Source organism: Lissotriton vulgaris, chromosome 12 (assembly GCF_964263255.1).
Source record: "Lissotriton vulgaris chromosome 12, aLisVul1.2, whole genome shotgun sequence".
Classification (NCBI taxonomy): Eukaryota; Metazoa; Chordata; class Amphibia; order Caudata; family Salamandridae; genus Lissotriton; species Lissotriton vulgaris.
This window is the reverse complement of record NC_141700.1, coordinates 169,135,043-169,155,612: the sequence shown is the minus strand read 5'-3', so window position 1 is coordinate 169,155,612 and position 20,570 is coordinate 169,135,043. Positions and strand designations below refer to the sequence as shown.

At 48.7% G+C, this 20,570-nt stretch overlaps 1 protein-coding gene across 1 annotated transcript in view; it reads right to left on the bottom strand.

The window, feature by feature from the left end:
- BRD7 (bromodomain containing 7) overlaps positions 1-20,570 on the bottom strand; it is a 266,204-nt gene that overhangs the window by 68,612 nt on the left and 177,022 nt on the right. Inside the window, exons 10-11 of the mRNA XM_086947699.1 lie at positions 7,206-7,313; positions 1,552-1,687 (exon numbers count right to left, since the gene is read on the bottom strand). Of these exons, the coding sequence (XP_086803825.1) occupies positions 1,552-1,687; positions 7,206-7,313 (244 nt within the window). The remainder of the gene's footprint in view (positions 1-1,551; positions 1,688-7,205; positions 7,314-20,570) is intronic.

Sequence of the window (20,570 nt, the reverse complement as noted above, 5' to 3'; positions counted from 1 at the left end):
ACCGCTGTACAGAATGTATTGAAACTAGCCCATAGGTAGGGCTTGCTTTGTGTTTTCTTCTTGTTTCGAAAAAAATACAGTTGAAAAAACAAACAAACTTCTAAGTGTAAGCGAATACATGATGTGTTTGATGACACTGGCCTCATGGATTACCCACAAATCCAAATTAGTTACAGGTCCCCACCAGGGCGATCTGCCATTTCACTGCTATTTAAACATTGGGTCTCCCAGCTCACGACTCGCCCTCTAGCAGGTAGACCCCTCACAAAATTTGAGAATTAGACACGACGACAAGGGCCTTCTCTTGGACATCTATACATTTCTTAATAAAGCCATAGCCTCCACCAAACCCTCAGCACAAACACAATGGGAGGATGAACTGGAGCGAACATTCACGCCTAGAGGGGATTGATAAACTGCACAAAGCCCACCCTTTGTCCCGCAGCACAGCGGAACAGGAGGGACCGCGTAAGGTTACCCACTATTGGAACTACTATACTCTCTCAAGAGTGACCAAATTGAAGTCAGGCAGCTCGGAAGCTTGCTGGTGCCACAATGGCCATGTCAGCACCCTAACACATCTCCTTTGGCGATGCCCTAAACTTCAAAGATAATGGGGAGACATGCTGAAAGAAATCAATGAGATTTTTGGTACAGACATCCCTAAGCTGCCCAGCTTTGTACTTCTGGGCTGCCGAATGCACTGAAGTACCCACTGCACTCGAGTAAAAGGAAGGCCATCACAATGACACTCTGCATGGCAAAACAGGCCATCACCTCTAAATGAAGCATTGATTGAACCCCCCAACCATGCGGACTGGTTGCATAAACTGTGGAACATCAATGGCATGGAAAAAAATCACGGCCTTACTGACAGCAAAAGTGCTACTATTAAACAAAATGTGGGGCTCATGCATCAAATTCCTAGAATAAGAATTTCGGGAACTCCTCTCCCCTCATTATCACCACATTCTTTGGCTTACACAGAGCAAGCATACCAGAGACCCCTGCTATGGAGAGGACTAAATATGTTCAGGTGTTTCATTGACTCCTAATAAGTGAATCTGAACTATATAGCACAACAACAAGGCAAAGGACCCAACCCTCCTACCTGGTTGCCCCTCAAAGTTCTTTCCCCTCCCCACTCCATTACCTCTCCCAATACCCTCCTCGTATTCCCATTACTCTGATCCCAGGCTGGTTGTTTCTGTCTACCGCACCTCACCGGCTGCTGGATGTCGGTGATAGTATGTGTATACCAAAAGAAAAATGAATAAAAGATTTGAACCATACAATTAAGGAATTTTGCAGAGTATAAAAATTTCCACAATACAAAGTATATTTAATTAAGAAAAAGTACCTTGAACCAATGAAGTGAAGCTTCATCATATACTAAAAACAATGCAGCAAGTCCCATCATGATACAATAAAGGCAGGAACAGAACTAGAACTCTAATCGTGGTATGTAAACAATACAGTCTTAATCTACACACTGAAGCAATCATATAGAATGCTATGGCAGACTACTGATTTTATAGAGCAAATGCCCACCTGAAATAACCCTTCAGGTTTGGTTCTTCCCCATAGGTCGTGTAGATCAAATCAGAGTCATCCTTGCTGATGTTTGCCAGCGTGGAGTCATAACCTGGAGCATAAGTACTGAATGGACCGTAATTCAAGTAAGCAACTATTGAGAGAGGACAAGATGCACGGCATTAATGCATTTAATCTTAAAATTCACAATCTTAAAGAGTAACCGTTTAGCTTAGTTCTATGTGCCAGGCAAATAAAAAAACAATCAAGGAAGTTAAAATGGTGTAAGGGAAGAGTATAATGAAGCAAATTGGAAGGCAGATGGATTAATAAGTGGAAAGGGAAAAGCAAAGAGATGGCAAGAAGAACAAGATATTTTGAATTAAAGTCAAACATCCCCAAGAGGAAGAGTATTAAATTCAGTAAGATGTTATGTAGATGTCGTAAAAACAGGAAGGTTTAAAGTCCTTTCCAGAAAGGCAGGATGTCAAAAAGGCATAGCAGAACTAGATAAGGTGGGTTGTTGAGCTAGTGTACATCTAAGTTTAGAGTATTCCAGAGTGATAAGAGTCCTTGCTAACAGATGTCTTGTAAATGCCAGAATGGTCAGATAAATAGCTTTGTTTGTCTAGGCTAAGGACTTTAATCATGAGGCAAAAAAGCTCAACAGTATCCAAGCTTTTAATAGGAGCCTCAGTTTCTGTGACCAATCATGCACTGGAATAAAGAACTGCTTTTGCAGTGTGAAATCTCTTCTAGATTCACATGATATACTTATTTCCACCCTCTAGTGGTTGGGTCAGTGGTTGGGTCAGGAATGTCTAGATTACAATACTATTTTCACACTTATGTGGGAGTCGATATAGGTGTAACCTGAATGTGGCATCAACGATAAGCCCTCAATGCTAGTCACATGATCACTACCTTAGATTCTTTTCCTCCATGGTTGGGTTTGGGGATGTGCTAAGACAGTCCCAAAGAAGTCACCAAATGTTTGCCAAGGGACCTCAAAGTAACACTGGATCAGTCACCAGTCAGAAGAGCATCCAGAGAACAGTGCTTAACACTGGATTGCGGTTTTGGGGGATATTCTGAGGGTGGGTACTTCAACTTAGTCAGAGATGGAAAGTTGAACGTGGGTCTCCGATCTTCAGTATTGATGTGGAGGCTTTTTAGATTAGTCGCTTTTTAAATCAATAGGAAGGCAGTTCATGTCAATACCTTTAAATTTGTAACCTGTGGTGTTTATCAAACAAAATAATACTGAAGCCACCAGAATGGTACAGAAAAAATCCTCAGGAAGCTTATAATGAGATGTAATGCTTCACATACCCATCGAGACAGAAAAGTGGTTTGCAGATCTTTAAAATAATGAATGGAAACTGGACTCAAGATAACACATGGTGTCAGGATCAGTAGTGTGGACGAAAGTGAGAAAATATTCTGGAAGATATTACTGCATTTACCTAGCTGTTTTATGAAGCCAGCACTGGAACTGGGCCTCAACTACATCTTGATAATTGGACTTGGCCTATCCCTCGGTATGTGAGAGAGTCTGTGGTGGGTGTGGTTAACTGAGGCAAGATGGTGGACGCGACTCACTCCGGTGGGAGACCAATGGCCCAGGCCCTTCCAGCGATCTGACCCCCGACGTGCACCACCCTGAGTGCGGCGCAGCATTGGAGGGGGGCATGTGGTGAGCTGCAACCACCTTTCCCTGGCTTGAAAAGGCACCAGAACCACTGGACAGCCCACCAAGGCCTGTGACTGCGGGGCTTAGTGGGAAGCCAGAACCACTACCAGGGGCTTGCCTGGGAGGGGAATGACCTTCATTTGAGGACGCCCCATGAAGATAAGAGCAGTCGTCCCTCAGTGAGCCCTTCCTAACTGAGTCTTTCTACGGGGAGAGGCGAGTTGGGGCAAATGTTCAGCGGGACAATCGCTGTGGAGCCGGGACTACCTGTGCAGCCGACCCAGCTGCGAGAGGAGAGAGACGACAGCTCTCTCTGGAGTGCGCCAGGCTGCCCATCACTGGAAGGCCTCTAGAACTGGACAGGCGCCTCGCTGAGAAGCTGCTTGGTCCACTACAAAGATTGTGGTGAATGGGGAAGCAGAAAGCAGTGTGAAAGCAACAGGCGCCCAGTGCTGGGCCAAAAAGGTGAGGCCCCTGGGACTGATGGGAGGATCGAAGCAGGGGCTCACGCATTTCCCTAGGTGCCCAGGGGCCCCTGCAGCCAGCATCTCCCTCGCTTGTACTGGGAGCTTGCTGTCTGAGGAGGAAGCAGTCAGAGGATGAGACTCGGATACAAGGGAGTAGGCATCGGCCTGTGCATCCAGACACACACTCATCTTGCTCTGCCTTGCTGGACAAAAGGCAAACTTGTTTGCAACCCCCTCACCCCCGGGCCTGACTTGGGAACTGACACACTGCAGGACTGCTCGTGCCCCCTTGTTAGCAGAAATCAATATTAACTTGCGCCACGGAGTGAGGCGGGTCCAGGAGTACAGTGTGGTGTCTACTCTGACTCTGCAAACGTTTGGCATGTCCTGTTGCACAGAGTCCTCCATAATTTTGTGGTCGGCCCACTTGCTTTGGGAGCCCGCAGAAGACGCTCCATTATATAGCAGATGGTAATCTCCCCTGAGTAGCTCACCTGTTCTTGGACGGACCCTTGATTGGGTCACAACAGGACTGTTTGTGCACCCCTCTGCTGTGCATATCGGAGGCTTGCTGACCTGAGGGGTGAGGCGGGTCTACACACTGCTAAAGAGGCAACCTTACTTGCATGTACATTACCCCAGGCCATGCTGGTTACTACTTGACCTGTCTGTGCCACCCTGGTACAGTTCTCTGCTGATGGGCCAAAAGTGAGGCATGCTCCTGCGAGCGTAGGCTCGTTTTTCCTATCGGTGGGATAAACGTGTTCTCCATTCTCATCTTCTGGACCTTGAGCACCAAGAGGAGGAAGTCAGACCAGTGGGAGGCGTACACCCCCTACATGGGGCAACAAGGAGCTGGGACTACCTGTCCCGGGGCACACAGACGCTGATCAACACGCTTGGAAGAAGTGGTCACGCAGGACACAGGAGAGGCAATGGACCAGACACTGCCAAACTGGACAAAATCCTGGCCGCTACTGAGGATACCAGGCAAGCCCTGGATGGCAGTAGCAATGAACTCCGCTTCCTGCAGGATGATCAGAGGAAGGTGATGGTGCGTGTTAAGTAAACCGAGGACACACCAGAACCACCCCACACATTGAAGCATGGAGGACTCAGAGGGACAGTCACAATGCAACAATATCCGCATTGTGCGATTTCTAGAAGGCGTAGAAGGGTCAGACCCAATGCCATTCTTTGAAAACTGGCTTGGACTGTCAGTGTCGCCTACAGGGCTTTGCCTCATTTCCTGGTGGAGCAGGCCCACAGGGTACCGGCGAGACAACCGCCACAGAGGGCACCGCAGAGACTGGTTGTGGCCAGAATAATGAATTACAGGGATAAGGAAACTATCCCGTAGACAGACTGTACCACGACCCCTCTGGCACATGACATGGCAACGCACGTATATTTCTATTCGCGGATTACACTTTGGCAGTCCATCGCAGTAGAGACTCGTTCTTGGGCGTGAATAAGAAGCTATGATAAGCTGGCCTTCACTACTTCCAGCTACTTCTTTACTGAACCAGCAGACGCTTGGGACTTGGTTGAACGACGACTAATAGAATCAGCTACACTGCCTGAGCGGCGGAGGTACCTTGCAGTGCTTTGCGAGTTATGCCGACGAAGTGGAGAGGCAGGAGCCCCTACCCCGCTCAGGCATCTCAAGGGCAAATACAGGCTCTGACTACAACCACCAACATGTGGGTTGAAAGATGTTCTCCTACTGGTCAGGACCTTGATGAGGTACTGCCTGAAGCAGGGTCAAGCTCATCGTGGAGGAGTACTGCCTCTGTTGCCCTCACGACGGTTACGCTGTATATGGCAGATGAAATTGCCTCAAATCTTCCCTCCCGACACCATTGTCACTGCTCAACTCTCCAGCAGAGGGTTGCTTGCAGAGCTGCGCGCATGTAGAGGGTAGCTCTCCCGCCTCAGTTTCGAAACTCGAAATTGTGCCTGGCCATTTTTCTTCTGTGCAAGGTTGCCGAACTGAGACTGGAGGATGGAAACCGCTCGGGTGACCTAGATGGCTCCCACCAAAATGCGATGATGTACTTCAGTAAACATTGGTTTTGCCCCCCAACCTCCCCGCCAACCCCCCTTTCATTTTTTGAATTGCTTGAACACTAACTCGGAAATTGCTGAATGTGATAAGATGGCCACCCTCCACTACTCTCCAGATGCATTGCTAAGTATGGCGGCATACAGACTTGGAGATTCCTGTGTGTAGGAATATATACCGTTTGTTTGGGCAGTTAGATGCTAAGAAACAGTAATAAAAAATGGCAGTAAGAAGCAGTAAAAAACGGACTACATGTTCGCCCATCCAAATTGAGTGGGCAGAGAAGTAGTCAATTCTCCATGTCCAATGGCAACTAAATGCCAGGAAATTCCTTGGGCTGTACAAAATGAAGGTACAAGTACATGGCTTCTCTAGTTTCTCTGCAAATCCAGGGATTGTTATCAGTCATCCAAAGAATCAGAACCACAACAGAATTTTTGCCAAAATGCAGTGGTATGTGCTAATATTACATGTAAACCTTTGAAGACCACAATCCATAATGAAACACAAGCGTACCTGGTTTTTCTACAATGACAAATAACAGGACATAACTGTTTATGGTCCAAGGATTAATCTTTCTGAGAAGAAAGGTTTGAGCATTAAAATCAATCTAAAAAGCATCTTCATATCATGTCAACAGGTATTGACAGGGGTCCTAAACCAATAAGTAGGGCAAACGTGACTCAATAATGGATCGAATGGTTTTAAGGATGCATAACATGAAAATAAATGTAACGTGTTTAAACAACCCAATAGGACAAATTTGGAAAATAGAAACTCTAGCTTAGTAGTGTATAGGTACCTCAACATTCATAGGATAAAACAATTACTGTTTTATATTTTGAAAGAGGATATTTAACAAAAGAAGAAACTTCAGCAGAGATAGCATAAGGAAACATTTGTGTGGACTCTAATATTTGTTTTTTAGTAATACAAAATTACAGGAATAACATTCTTAAAGTACATCAGGAAAGAGAAGAATTTAAATGAAGTTCTTTCACCACCGGATATTGTAATTATTTATGGACTTTGCAAATTTGAAAGACAGTCTCTCCATCATGGCTTTTTTGGTTTTTTACTCTAACCAGTTTTACCATTTTCAAACCAATTGTCTGCAGAAACAGTTAAACCTTTAGATTGATAGTCTGCAGCACACATGCAGAAAATGTGGGTATTCCACTTATTGACATATTGTAAATTGCCTGTACAAAACACAGAATCTATTGTTTGCAAATGGCACTTAGTGAACTCTTGATAGACAAACAAGAAAAGTCACATCTTAAGCGAAATTGAGAAGTGTTAACTTTCATTCTCTGCAGCATCAGTGGGTAAAAGAAACAAAGGGAAAAAGGGTGTTTGAAATATATGTCAAATCTATTGTTCAAAGGCTGTTTTGTAAAGGGGACACTATATTCTGGAGGTCTGCAAGGTCATTGTGAATCTATACCTGGAGTAACTTTGTTCCTTTTGTCTTCTTTGAAGCCTTGCAAACTATTCACACCTGACTGAAGTCTTCCAGCTGCTATTCCAAGCTTGACACCACCATGACCAAAATCTGCAGGATAACACAAGGCTGAAGTCAATAAACCTATAAATAAGTAATGATGAGTATAAGAAAATGCTGTAAAAAAAAAAAAAATCGCAAGTGTTTTCCTACAGAAAAAAAGGAAACATACTTCCACAAAAACATATGTGTACAGTAAAACGAGAACCAAGTGCATTTGGGTAGATACCATGCTGCATGTAGTACATACAGATTAAAACAAACTGCAAAAACACTAATATTTTAAGCAGGAACCTGAATGAATGTGGAAGAAGAGAGCTGTAGAATTTTACGTCATTATATTACAATGCAGAATTAAAAAGTACACAGTGTGAGGTCTTTCAAAAACTTGACCAAGTGGTAGGAATGCACATGTATAGTTCTGGTGCCTGACACATTTTAAACTAATAGCAAAAAGTTTTTAACTGAATAACTGGCTAACAATAAGCACTTTACTGATAAAGTCCTGTATGATGTGATTCGAGGAAAAGTGGTTCTTTATTTAAAAAAAATTTTAAACCATAGTATTTATTACTTTTTATACAACACGTGCTAAACAAAATGAACTGTTGTCAATTGGCAGTCCCGTACTTGATAAATTTTATCAAAAAACAATCGTGCTATTTCTGATGAATACTGTACTACATGAAATAAATTTCAAGGCAAAAATAAAGTTTCACAATAAAACTGACTTTCGCAAAAAGAAGTTAGAGTTAACCACTCAGTTTCCGGTTGTGAATTTTCATTATAATAAAATTCCGATGTTCTTAAATTATAATTAAGTTATGTGATGCTTATAATGAGAGCTTCAAAGGATAGACCACACTACAGTAGAAGAACAGTTACAGAATGTTATCTTTTGTTGCAAAACAAACCTGACAGGAACAAATCTTTTAAAAATAAAAGCAGCTTTATAGAATTGGGGGTCTCTGGTTGGCACAGGTAGGTACATGTGACTAGCAGGAACCCTCTCACCTAGTCAGGGCAAGGGAATTTACCCTCTTAAAATAACCCCTGCTCACCCTCTAGGCGGCGTGACGCACAAGTTACTACTTGTGTAACTATATATCTGTAAGAGACATTAGTTAGTGATAGATTCCTTACCTTAGAATATCCCCAGGCGTCAGACTGGATCCGGAAAGTTTTGCGTAGCAGTACCCTTGCGCGTCGGTAGGCGTCGTCTGCGGCTCCGCGTCCGTCGTCGGCGTCGTGGGTGCCGTGATGACGTCGTCGGAGTACTTAGACGCCGCCTCCGCGTGCTGACGTCAGTTCTTAGCCACAGCTTTTCCGCACCAGAAGCGCAGAGCCATGACAAAAACCGACACTGGTGCCAAGAAACTAGGGCCCTGAAAGGGGGTGACCTTAACCCTAGATATCGGTTCGCAGAACGGGGAGGATGGGTGGGTCGGTAAGGAATCTATCACTAACTAATGTCTCTTACAGATATATCGTTACACAAGTAGTAACTTGTGCATCTGAAAGAGACACGTTAGTGATAGATTCCTTACCTTAGAATAGATACCCCAGCAATACCATCCCCAAGGTGGTGGGTCTGCGAACCAATATTTACACCAGAAAGTCCTGGAGAACGGAGCGGCCAAAGTAGCCGTCTCTCCGGACTTGACTATCCAGGCAGTAGTGCCTAGCAAACGTGTGCAACGAGGCCCACGTAGCTGCCTGGCAAATGTCCTGCAAGGGCACACCTCGGCCCAAGGCAGTTGTAGTGGCCGTGGCTCGAGTGGAATGAGCCCGCAGCCCAACAGGTGGTTCCTTCTTAGCCAAGGAGTAACACGCCTGAATGCACATGATAATCCATCGGGAGATGGTTCTCTTGTGCACCGCTTTCCCTTTCTTAGCGCCCGCGTACCCAACAAAGAGTTGATCATCCACGCGGAACTGGCGTGTGCGATCCAGATAGAACGAGAGCGCACGTTTTGGGTCCAGACGGTGGAGCCTCTCCTCCTCTCTCGAGGGGTGCGGAGGCGGAAAGAAGGTGGGCAATGTGATGGACTGCCCAATGTGGAAGGCCGTGACCACCTTTGGCAAGAAGGAGGGCCTAGTCCTCAAAACAACCTTGTCCGGATGGACTGAAAGGAAAGGAGGCTTACAAGAAAGGTCCTGGAGCTCACTCACTCTCCTGGCAGAGGTGATGGCTACCAGGAAGGCAGTCTTCAAAGAAAGAAGGCGAAGTGGACAGTTGTGAAGTGGCTCAAAGGGAGCGCACATCAGAAATGTAAGAACCAGGTTCAAGTCCCACTGAGGCATCACGAAGGGAACAGGAGGAAAAGTATGAGTGATGCCCTTCAGGAATCGATGTACGATAGGGGACTTGAACAAAGAAGGTTGGTCAGGCAGCCTCAGAAAGGCTGAAAGAGACGAAAGATAGCCCTTGATAGTGCCCAGAGCAGAGCCCTGCTGGGCAAGAGAAAGAAGGAAGAGAAGAACCTCAGAGAGAGGGGCATTGAGGGGATCCACAGCCTTTGCTGTGCACCATGCCACAAATCTGTTCTACCTGCAGGCGTATACCGTCTTTGTGGAGGGACGCCTGGCTGCCAGAATGATGTTGCAAACTTCAGGAGGCAAGTCAAATGGCCTCAACTGTCGCCGCTCAATCTCCATGCATGGAGGTGGAGACTGGACAGGTTCGGGTGGAGGACCGTCCCCTGCTGCTGCGACAGAAGGTCCTCCTGAAGAGGCAGACGAACCGGGGGATCGACTGACATACTGAGTAGCTCGGGATACCAGTACCTTCGTGCCCAGTCCGGAGCCACAAGGATGACTTGTGCCCGGTCGCGCTTGATCTTATTCAGCACTCTGGGCAGAAGAGGTATAGGCGGAAAGGCGTACAACAGACCGCAGCTCCACTCGCGACGAAAAGCGTCTCCGAGCGAGTGCCGCCTTGGAAATTCCAACGCGCAGAACTGATGACATTGCGCGTTCTCTTCGGTGGCGAATAGATCTAACCAAGGCTCTCCCCATCGCAGAAAGAGGCCTTGCGCCACGTCCGAGTTCAGACGCCATTCGTGATCCATCGAGCACCGCCGGCTGAGTTCGTCCGCCCTGGTGTTCAGAGAACCTGCCAGGTGTTGAACCACCAGAGTCACGCCCTGATGTTCCATCCATTGCCAAAGGCGCAGAGCCTCCTGGCATAGGGTCCACGACCCCACCCCGCCCTGTTTGTTGCAGTACCACATGGCGGTGGTGTTGTCCGTGAACACCTGCACTGCACTCCTCGGACAGACGGGAGGAATGCTTTCAGTGCCAGACGAATCGCCCGCAGCTCCAACAGATTGATATGGAGCCGGGACTCTGCCGGAGACCAGAGTCCTCTGATCTCCGCCTCTCCCAAGTGGCCTCCCCAGCCCTGGAGGGACGCGTCCGTCACAACTACGTGCTCCGGTTGGGGTAGGGAGAGGGATCTGCCGTTGACCCAATCGCGGTCCGTGAGCCACCACTGCAGCTGTCTCGCAGTGCCCTCCGAGATCAGGACATGGTCGGACAGGTTGCCCCGGTGCTGGGCCCACTGAAACTTCAGGTCCCACTGCAGAGCCCGCATCCGCCACCGTGCGTGATGCACCAGAAGGATGCAGGAGGCCATCAGCCCCAGAAGCCGCAGCGTCAACCTGACCGAAACCCGGGATAACGGCCCGAAGATCGGAATCAGGGCCTGTATATCCCGGACCCGCTGTTCGGGTGGGTAAACCCGAAACTGCGCCGAGTCGAGAACCGCTCCGATGAAAAGGAGCTTCTGAGAGGGGCACAGGTGTGACTTCGGCACGTTGATGGAAAATCCCAGCCTGTGCAGGAGATCCGCCGTAGTCTGGAGGTGGTTGACGACTGCCTGGGGCGAGCCCGCCTTCAACAACCAGTCGTCTAGGTAGGGGAAGACTGAAACCCCTAACCTGCGCAGGTGAGCTGCGACCACCGCCATCACCTTCGTGAACACCCGTGGGGCGCTGGTAAGGCCGAAGGGGAGCACGGTGAACTGAAAGTGCTCGAGGCCTACCGTGAACCGCAGGCAACGCCGGTGGGCCGGCAGGACGGGGATGTGGAAATACGCATCCTGCAAGTCCAACGCTACCATCCAGTCTCCTGGGTCTAGGGCAGTCAAGACCTGAGCCAGTGTCAGCATTTTGAACTTCTCCTTCCGGAGGAAGCCGTTGACGTTCCTCAGATCCAAGATAGGGCGTAGGCCCCCTTTGCCCTTCTTGGGTACCAGGAAGTAGTGGGAGTAGCAACCACGTCCTACTTCTGGCCCAGGAACGCGCTCGATGGCCCCCTTGGCCAAGAGGGCCGAAACTTCCTCCTGCAGGAGCCGCAAGTGATCCCCCGATACGCGGTGGTGTTGCGGTGGCATGGCTTGAGGGGTTGTCTCGAAGGGGAGGGAGTAGCCCCTTCGGACGATCTGCAGCACCCACCTGTCCGAAGTGACTGTGCGCCAGTGAGAGTGGTGATGGCGAACCCTGCCTCCCACTGGCGTCACATGGGCCGAAAAGCACAGACTAGGAGGGTTTAGAGGCGGATGCTGCGGGGGCAGGTGTGGACTGGCTCCGCCTGTTTCCCCGACCACCTCCACGGCGGTTTCCACGGCCGCCGCCGCGCTGGACGACAGTTTGCCGCGATATGCTGGCGGCACGTGTGGGGGCGCCCCTTCCCTGGCCACGAAAGGGGCGAAAGGCACTCATTTGCTGGCGCGGGGCCGAGAGGCCCAAGGACTTGGCCGTAGCCCTGGAGTCCTTAAAGCGCTCAAGCGCGTGATCTGCCTTGTCGTCAAAGAGGCGACGGCCATCGAACGGCATGTCCATGAGTGTATTTTGGACGTCTGCCGAGAAGTTGGCGGATCTCAGCCAGGCGTGGCGTCGTATCGCCACCGTCGTAGCCATCGCTCTGCCCAGCGAGTCAGTAGTATCCAGTCCGCACCTGATATTATACTTCGCTGCGTCCCGGCCCTCCAGAAGGGCTTGGCCGAGTTTGGCCCGTACCTCCAACGGACACTCTGGCAGCACTTCCGCCACCGTTTCCCACAGAGAGTGGGTGTAACGGCCCAAGAGGCATGCGGTGTTGGAAGACCGCAGTCCCAAGCTAAGGGACGAGAACACCTTTTTGCCATAGGCCTCGTACCTCTTGGATTCCCGATCGGGAGGAGCCGTCGGGAAGGCGGTCTGGGAGTTAGAGGCCTGGATAACCAGACTCTCGGGGTGGGGTGGGTGGACAGGAAACATGGGTCGCCCGGGGCCGGGCGGTGGCGTCTGGCCACGTTCCTATCTACAGGCGAACCTGTAGCGGGCCTGGACCAAGTGCCCAAAAGAACGTCCGTCAAGGCCTCATTAAACGGCAGTAGAGGCTCCATGGAGCATGACTGCGGCTTAAGGGCCTCAGTGAGGAGGTTAGTCCTCACGGCCGCGACGGGGAGCTCAAGGCCCAAGGCCTTAGCAGCCCTCATCAACACCACACTATATGTAGCGCCCTCCTCCGAAGCCACGGTCGGAGGAGAGACGAATCCAGTGTCTGGAGAGGTGTCCAGGCCACTGGCCTCCCCAAGGTCTCCTGTCCAGTCCATGTTAGACCGACATTCCCTTGTCAGAGGGTCCTCAGACCCCTCCCAATTCTCCTCGTCCCCCATCTCCTGAGATTCAGGGTCATAAGCAAAGGAGGCGGGTTCATAGAATTGAAATTCTCCGCACGGTGTCGAGAGCGGCGTCGGTAGACGTCGACCCGACGTTGGAACACAGTGAGAGGAGGTATCGGGGCCGGCGCCGCCCGAGGACGACGCCAGAGGCGACACCATACGGACCGACCCCGGGGGGGTCGTAAGGTCCACGGGGGACTGTCCATCGCCCGACGAGGGTCCAGCGGCACCCTGCGGCGCCGGGCCCGAAGGCACCGACGACACCGGGGGCGCTGCATCCTACGGCGCCGGGCCCGAGGGCACCGGCGGTGTCGGGATCGTGGAGCCCTGCGGCGCCGGGCCCGAAGGCGCCGGCGGCGTCGAGGCCGAAGCACCCGACGGCGTCGGGGTCGTAGCCCCCGACCCACTAGGGCCCCCAGACGGGTTCACTGGGCCCGAAGGCGCCGTGGAATCCGTCGGAGGAGAAAGGGACCTCATGGCCATGAGGAAACGCTCGATCTCCTCCGGCGTCGCGCTCAGCCCAGGGACCGGGGGGTATGGGGCCGAACGCGGTGCCCGCGACTACCGAGGAGCCGCGTGGGAGGTGTCACCCGAACCCCCGGCCGCATCGGAAGAGCGATGATGTCTCTTCGACTTCTTGTGCTTCTTACCTGACGACTTGGACCCGGAGGAGTGGCGCCGACTCCCGGAGCTGTGACGGCTCCGTCCCCGCGACCTGTCCCTCGACCTCCCGTGGGACCGGGACCGGGACCTCACTCGGCGCGGGCCGACCTGCGGATTTCGAGTCGCCTGCGGGACCGCTCCCGCCTGGCCTTCCTCGAAAGGGCCCGACAGTCGGAGCAGGCCTCGTCGTCATGGTCGACGCCCAAACACATCAGGCACAGGCGGTGGGGATCCGTGACCGACATGGTACGGTCGCACTCGTCGCAATGCTTGAATCCGGGCATCCCTAACGGCACCGTCAGAGTCGTAAAGACTTCGAAATGGATCAAAAGAGATCACAAAAGTTTAGTCAAAAAGTGACTAGGGAACTGCTCTTTCCAGATCTGCGCTGGCTGGCGCGGAAAAAAGAAGAACTGACGTCAGCACGCGGAGGTGGCGTCTAAGTACTCCGACGACGTCATCACGGCGCCCACGACGCCGACGACTGACACGGAGCCGCAGACGACGTCTACCGACGCGCAAGAGTACTGCTACGCAAAACTTTCCGGATCCAGTCTGACGCCTGGGGATATTCTAAGGTAAGGAATCTATCACTAACGTGTCTCTTTCGGATGTGAGCAGTCAAGGCTTATTTCAGAGGCGATGTAAGTTAAGCATTTGTGACCACATACAGTAACCCAGTGACAACCTTACAAATGGACACCACACAGGTTTTATATAAAAAATTAGTTATACTTTATATAGAGTTACCACAAGACCAATAAACGATAAAAAGAATCCACAGTACTATCAAATTTCAAGAGTTCAGATTTAAAAAGCTTAGTTCAAGGTTCTGTGCGAGTCGGTAGCCTTGTCCGGCTACAGCGTTGCTGAAAAAAACACAGAGTCTAACAAATCCAGCGGACCTCGGCGGTCTGGGCCCACTCAAATGTCGACAGACTCAGTCACAGTACCTTTTCCTAGGAGCGGCCGGCACGGATGTGTGAGCCGGTTCCGGGGTTCGTCGCGGTGTAGAAAAAGAAAGCGTTGCAGGTCACGGTGTCCTTCCAGTTGCGCTGCAGGCTACGGCTCGTTGACGGAGTCGGTGAGCTCAGAGCTTGCGTTGTTCGAGGCAGACGTTGCTCGTTGTGGTGCTTCCAGCTTTTTGGTGCGGCGAACGAGCTGGAGTTCGGGAGCTGGCGTCGATTAGTCCGGACAGCGGTGCGAAGTCGGGCGGTGTGTCGCAAAGCGTGCGAGGCTGTGCCCAACTCCGGGGCGGTCACAGGACTTGAAATCAGCAGCAGTGACCGCGTCGGTCAGACCAGTTCGATTTGGTGTAGCGAGGCGTTGCACGTTGCGGTGTCCTTCCAGTCGCGGTGCAGGCTATGGCTCGTTGACGGCATTGAGACTGAGTTGGTGAGCGCAGAGCTTGCGTTGCTAGAGGCGGACGTTGCTCAATGCGGTGCCTATAGGACACCAGGCTGGTCGTGAGAGTCGGTCACAGCTCCCTGACTCTGTAGCCACTGGAACAGCAGCAATTCACAAAGGCTGGTGAAGTCCACTGGTCCTGGGACTTCGGTCAGGGGGCAAGCTCTCGTCCAAGCCCTTGGAGATCTTTGCAAAAGTTGAAAATTAAAGGTAAAGTCCACAAAGTCCTTTCTCCTCTCTTTGGCAGTCAGGCAACCACTGCAGGCCAATCCCTCAAGCAGCACTTCAGCTTGGGAATAGTCTCTCCTCAGTTTCTTCAGGTTCCATCTCCTCAGCAGAGGTTTTGTCTTGTCAGTTCCAGGAGTGATCTAATTTCATGGGATCAGGGTCCCAATACTTATACCCCAAAATCCTTTGTTCTCTGAGGGGAGAGGGGCCTGTGCCCAGTTCAAGCCAGTTCTGAAGCACTCTGTTTACCAGACTTCTCCTTCCCTTTCACAGCACAGGGCAGGCACATCAGACGCCCCACAGGAGGTGGAGCCAGCATTGTCGAAGGCAAGTACAGTCCAGGAGCACTTTGTTGACAGTCTTCCTTCTCTTCTTTCAGTGCGCAGGGCAGAGACATCAGACACACCACAGGGGGCGGAGCATTGTAGAGGGACGGTCCAGGGACGGTCCAGCCCTATTCAGGTCCCAGGTGCAACTCCTCCCTCCCATCTGGTTGCAGATCTCCCTATTCACCACCGGGCTGCCCCAGCCTGTCTCCTGGAATTCCCCAGTCCTGTCACACACAAACCCAGACAAGGAATACAGAACCTAGCAGAGGCGGGCTCAAATGGTTAGGCAAGCAAATACCTACTTTCTAAAAGTGCTATTTGCAAACACAGAATATTAAAATAAACTTTACTAAAAGATGTATTTTATTATTCTGAGTCCAGGCATACTAAATCCGAATTTCTACCATGTTCTCCGAGTCTGCTCGGATTATAAAGTGTAATAATTCTAACAGCCCATTCTGGCCTATGGAGAACAGGTAGCCTTGCAATAGTGAAAAACGAAAATGGCTGTAATTCACTATTAGGACATGACACACACATCAGGGCTTGTCCTACCTTGTACTTACAATGCACCCTGCCCGTGGGCCTACCATAGGGGTCACTAATATGAAGTCGAGGGAAGGTTTAGGGACTGGCAAGTGGGTGCACTTGCCCAGTCAGCATGACAGTACCAGACTGCACGCAGGCTCTGCAATGGCAGACCTTAGACACATTTTACAAGGCTGCTTCTGTGGGTGGCACAACCAGTGCTGCAAGCCCACTAGCAGCATTTGGATTACACGTCTTGGGCACACTCAGTGCACTGTACTAGGGTCTGACAAGTAAACCAAACAGTCAATCATGGAATCACCAATGAATACATACATTTACAATAGGGAGAGCATATGCACTTTAGCACTGATCAGCAGTGGTAAATTGCCCAGAGTCATAAAAATGCCAACAACAGGTCAGAAAAAATATAGGAGGAAGGCAAAAAGTTTCAGGGATGACCCTTCAAAAAGGGCCAAGTCCAACACAGCTCCACAAAGAGTTTGCAAGGAGGAAAGACATTGAAGAAGTGGAACAATATGTTGCACGGGCTGTAGAATATCACTAATTCAAGGGAAATTAAAGGGAAAGTTACATAACTACCACCCTAGTCATCCATTAGTTACAATGCAGGTGCTGGATAACCAAATACTTTAACAGAGAGATAGTTGCTTTTAAAATAGCTTAAAAATATCTGGAGCGAACATTAACTAACTTATTAACAAAAATAAGTAAATATTAATTAGTTGGTAATCTGAAGAAAGGCAAGGCTGCCATAGCCTTTGGTATGCTATTTAAATATTGAAATAAATGGAAGGAATTGGAGCCAGATAGCTAGCACCCAAAACAGTTCAGTGGGATATTTAGAATTAAATTGTTACCCCGTCACTGAAGCCACCAACATAAGGGTCAAAGTGTCTTAAGGACATCATTGAAGAGTCTCATGATGGACAACCAGAATTACAAATACATTTACCATCTCAATCATGGCATTGTCACTAATAATCATAAACACTGAACAGAATAGCAACTTTATGCTCACCCATCCGCCCTCCTCACTCCTAGAAAGAAGGTGGGAACCAGTCGTCAAGAAAAAGAATTCTAAAGATAAATGGCAATTAACCAAATAGTTTACTTAGATGGGCCTGACCCAACTTAGCTATCCACCTTGACGTTTGAATCAAAAAAGCAGTGTCTACACCATTTTATGGATTGGCTGCCACATATCCGCTTTGGCAGATTTAAGGTACCCCCTCTTTCTATAAAGGCTGCTGTGGCACTCTATCCCATTATGAAATGAGCCAGCTACTTCTGTGGAAGGTGTTTATTGGATTTCTGATAACATATGGCACTCAATGGAATTATATAGAATAGTATGCACTGTCCAGATGTTGCTAATCCTGAGTAGTGAATAATTCTTTGGGAAGGGTCTTAACACATTTGAGAGGATAAGGCAAAGTTTTCATGTTAGGAAACGGTCTTCTTACCCTGGGAAACACATTTCAATACCTTCGCAGAAACCCTTACTCATGGAAATAGTCACAAAGATTTAAAAGAGATAAGCATTTTTCCCTAAGCAAGGTGCAGTAAGTATGGTGGTGACTGAAGTCTTAAATGGCCAATGGTTCCTCAAATTAATAGGAAAATGAGGATTACATGCTGGACGATGATGAATTGTCTCAAAAATTACTGAAGACTTAACTTCTGTCGTAGCCATGGGGATACTGAAGTTGCCCCTCTGGTCAGATTGTTATGGAATACTGTAAAAGTAATGACTAGTAAAAGTCTCAAAGGAAATGCCGGATAGGTAGGAGAGAAAATTAACACTGACACTCAGGGATGTGTCTCTGGGGTTGGGAATCTAGGGTGTGAGGAGATCTTGAGGTAGGAGGTCACTGTAGAGCACCGGACTGCCTTGATCTCATGATACTACCTACTCTGCATCTAGATGGAAACTTTGTAGAATAGAGGTAATTTCAATTTAAAAAAAGAATAAAAAAATAAAAATCACTAAATGGGCAAGCAGTCACTTGAAGACACCAAGGGCCTGATTTTGATCCTGACAGAAGGCCTGTTTCTCCCCAAGGAGACAGAGTAAATTACTCCATCGTCCTGACAGAGATGTCACCCGCCAGATTTATAAATTAACACCAGCGGTCAATTAGAAAGCACTGTCAGGAACTACTGTCACGACAGTTCCTGTCATTGCATTTCGCAGTCTGGTGCAGGGCTCCGTCAACATGACAGACCCTTGCACCAAGCAGTTGTCTCTTTTTATTTTCAAAAAGAAAATCCTGTTTGGGAATTTTCTTTTTGAAAATAAAAGGCATAATGTGCCCTTTACCATGGGAGTACTCTACCGCAGCGAGAGATCATTATTTCTTTTTACTGTCCGCCCCCACCAGGCCTTGCCTGGCAGTGAAGAACAACAAAAAAAAACAGCTATATTTCCGCCCATCCAAATTGGGCAGGCAGACATATAGCCAATTTTCCAATGGCCCTTACTCATTCGGGCCATCGGCAGTGCTTAATTTGTAAAGAATAATAATAATAATAATAATAATAATAATACGTGCCAAGGCCCTTGTCAGGCCGTCTATGCAGTTTGCAGCACCCACTGCCCCAACATTGCTGCCAATGACACTACCAATACAGCTACAAACCATCACACTTCTGCAAGTATGACACTTCAGACTATTACAAGCCCCCAAAGTTATAAGGATGGCTTGGGCAGGAGGTGTTAGTCATTTTTATTTTATATTGAATTAAACATCTGCTGCTCTATTCATTCCTAAATTAGATAGCCAGAGCCACCATGTGGAAGATTGCCAAAAGTGCCAGTGTTGACAATTAAGTGCCGGTGACAAGCACCAAAACCACTGGCTCAAATGTAGCACTGGTCATTGGAGACGTTTGGCCATGGGGGATGACATAGTAATTACCATCGTGGCCAAACTTAAGGTCTGCCACATCAAAGTCGGTCAGGTGGAACACAGTTCTGGTGGGGAGGTACTCTGTGGAAGGTGCGACTGAGATCCCTCTCCGACAAAATATAAATCGGGCCCATTTGAAAAATAAAAAATATTACTCTCCGGAAACATTTGACCAGGACACAACGCTTGGCAAGGAATCCTAACAATCAGTAAAGGAAAAATAACAGGCTTCAAATGACAATGTGGAGTGTCGTGGAACAACTGGAGAAATACTTACTATTTTAACTGAGTATTGCTGGGGTTTGGCTCTTTCAAGTTTCTATCTGGCTCCATTCAATTTGTTTTTATGTCTTGTCTAAAAGACAGTTTTAGCTGTTTGCTGGCAAAGACACACCGCCTAGAGTACAGTATAAAGAGTGAGCGTACGGTCAGGCCGTGGCTCATGACTGGATTACTTTACTGTCTAGCACAGATCCTTGCACATTGATTCAATGGCTTTTCTTCCTATTCTTGTGTTTGTCCTGACCCAGGAGCGTTTCGGGTCTACCAGGTTTCTCACTGGCTTGCTTGTATCCTTCCACTGCTGATGCTGCTTACATTCAGGAAACTACTGGGTTCTTTTTCTTTCAGCGCTCCATGGGAGCGCATGTATTTCCTTGCTCTCTGTCTCTCGTTTGCTGCTTCACACCTCAAATCCATGCCGCTGCGCTATGTAAACGTTGCATCCACCCGAGTTCATCTGTTGCTTCTCCACACTGTTTACATCGGCTTCCCATCCTATCCTGCCGCCAAACTCCACGCCGGCCGCAGCATTTGGATTGACCAAGGCCATGTGCTTTTAAATTGTGCAAGCATTGGCAAAGCCAATAGTGGTGACAGGCCCGCTATAGTTCCAAGATGGATGTCACTTTGCGTGGTGCAACATGAGAAATGTACACTGCGGCCATCTGAGGAAGAACCCCCCATGTTTTCATGCTTTTAAGAAGGCCGCTACGATGCGCCAGCAACAAACGTGACAATGTAGCATAATGTCACAAGAGACCATCTTGAAAGTATGGAAACATTGTTTTCTATAGTTTCAAAAACCTGTTGCATTGACACGTAGAATAAAACAATGTAGCAGCCATTCTGAAATCATTTAAAGCAATGTTTTCTATGATTTCAGGAAAGCCAATCATGGTAAGCAGGGGCACAGTTGTGATAGGCAATCTAGAGGCTAGCAAATAACCAGGTGGACAGACACACTTCCTATTTCAACCTTTTGCAGAGATTTAAACTTGAAACTCATGGAAATATATTACTTTCCATTTTTTATGCAGTAACTTCTTGAAAGGGCTTAAGTATCATGGTAGAGTGATTTTTCTGTGCTGTTGTAGACAAGGGAGAAAGTACAAACTTTGTGGAGTGGTGTGGTGTGTGTGTTTATGAGCACAAACAAAAATGTTAGTTGGTGTTTTTCCTTCCAAGAGGACAGTAGCCCAAGTTCATAGTTGTCCAACTTTTTCAAGACAAACGTGTTTTCATGCATCATGCAATAGATTTACAGGGCTAA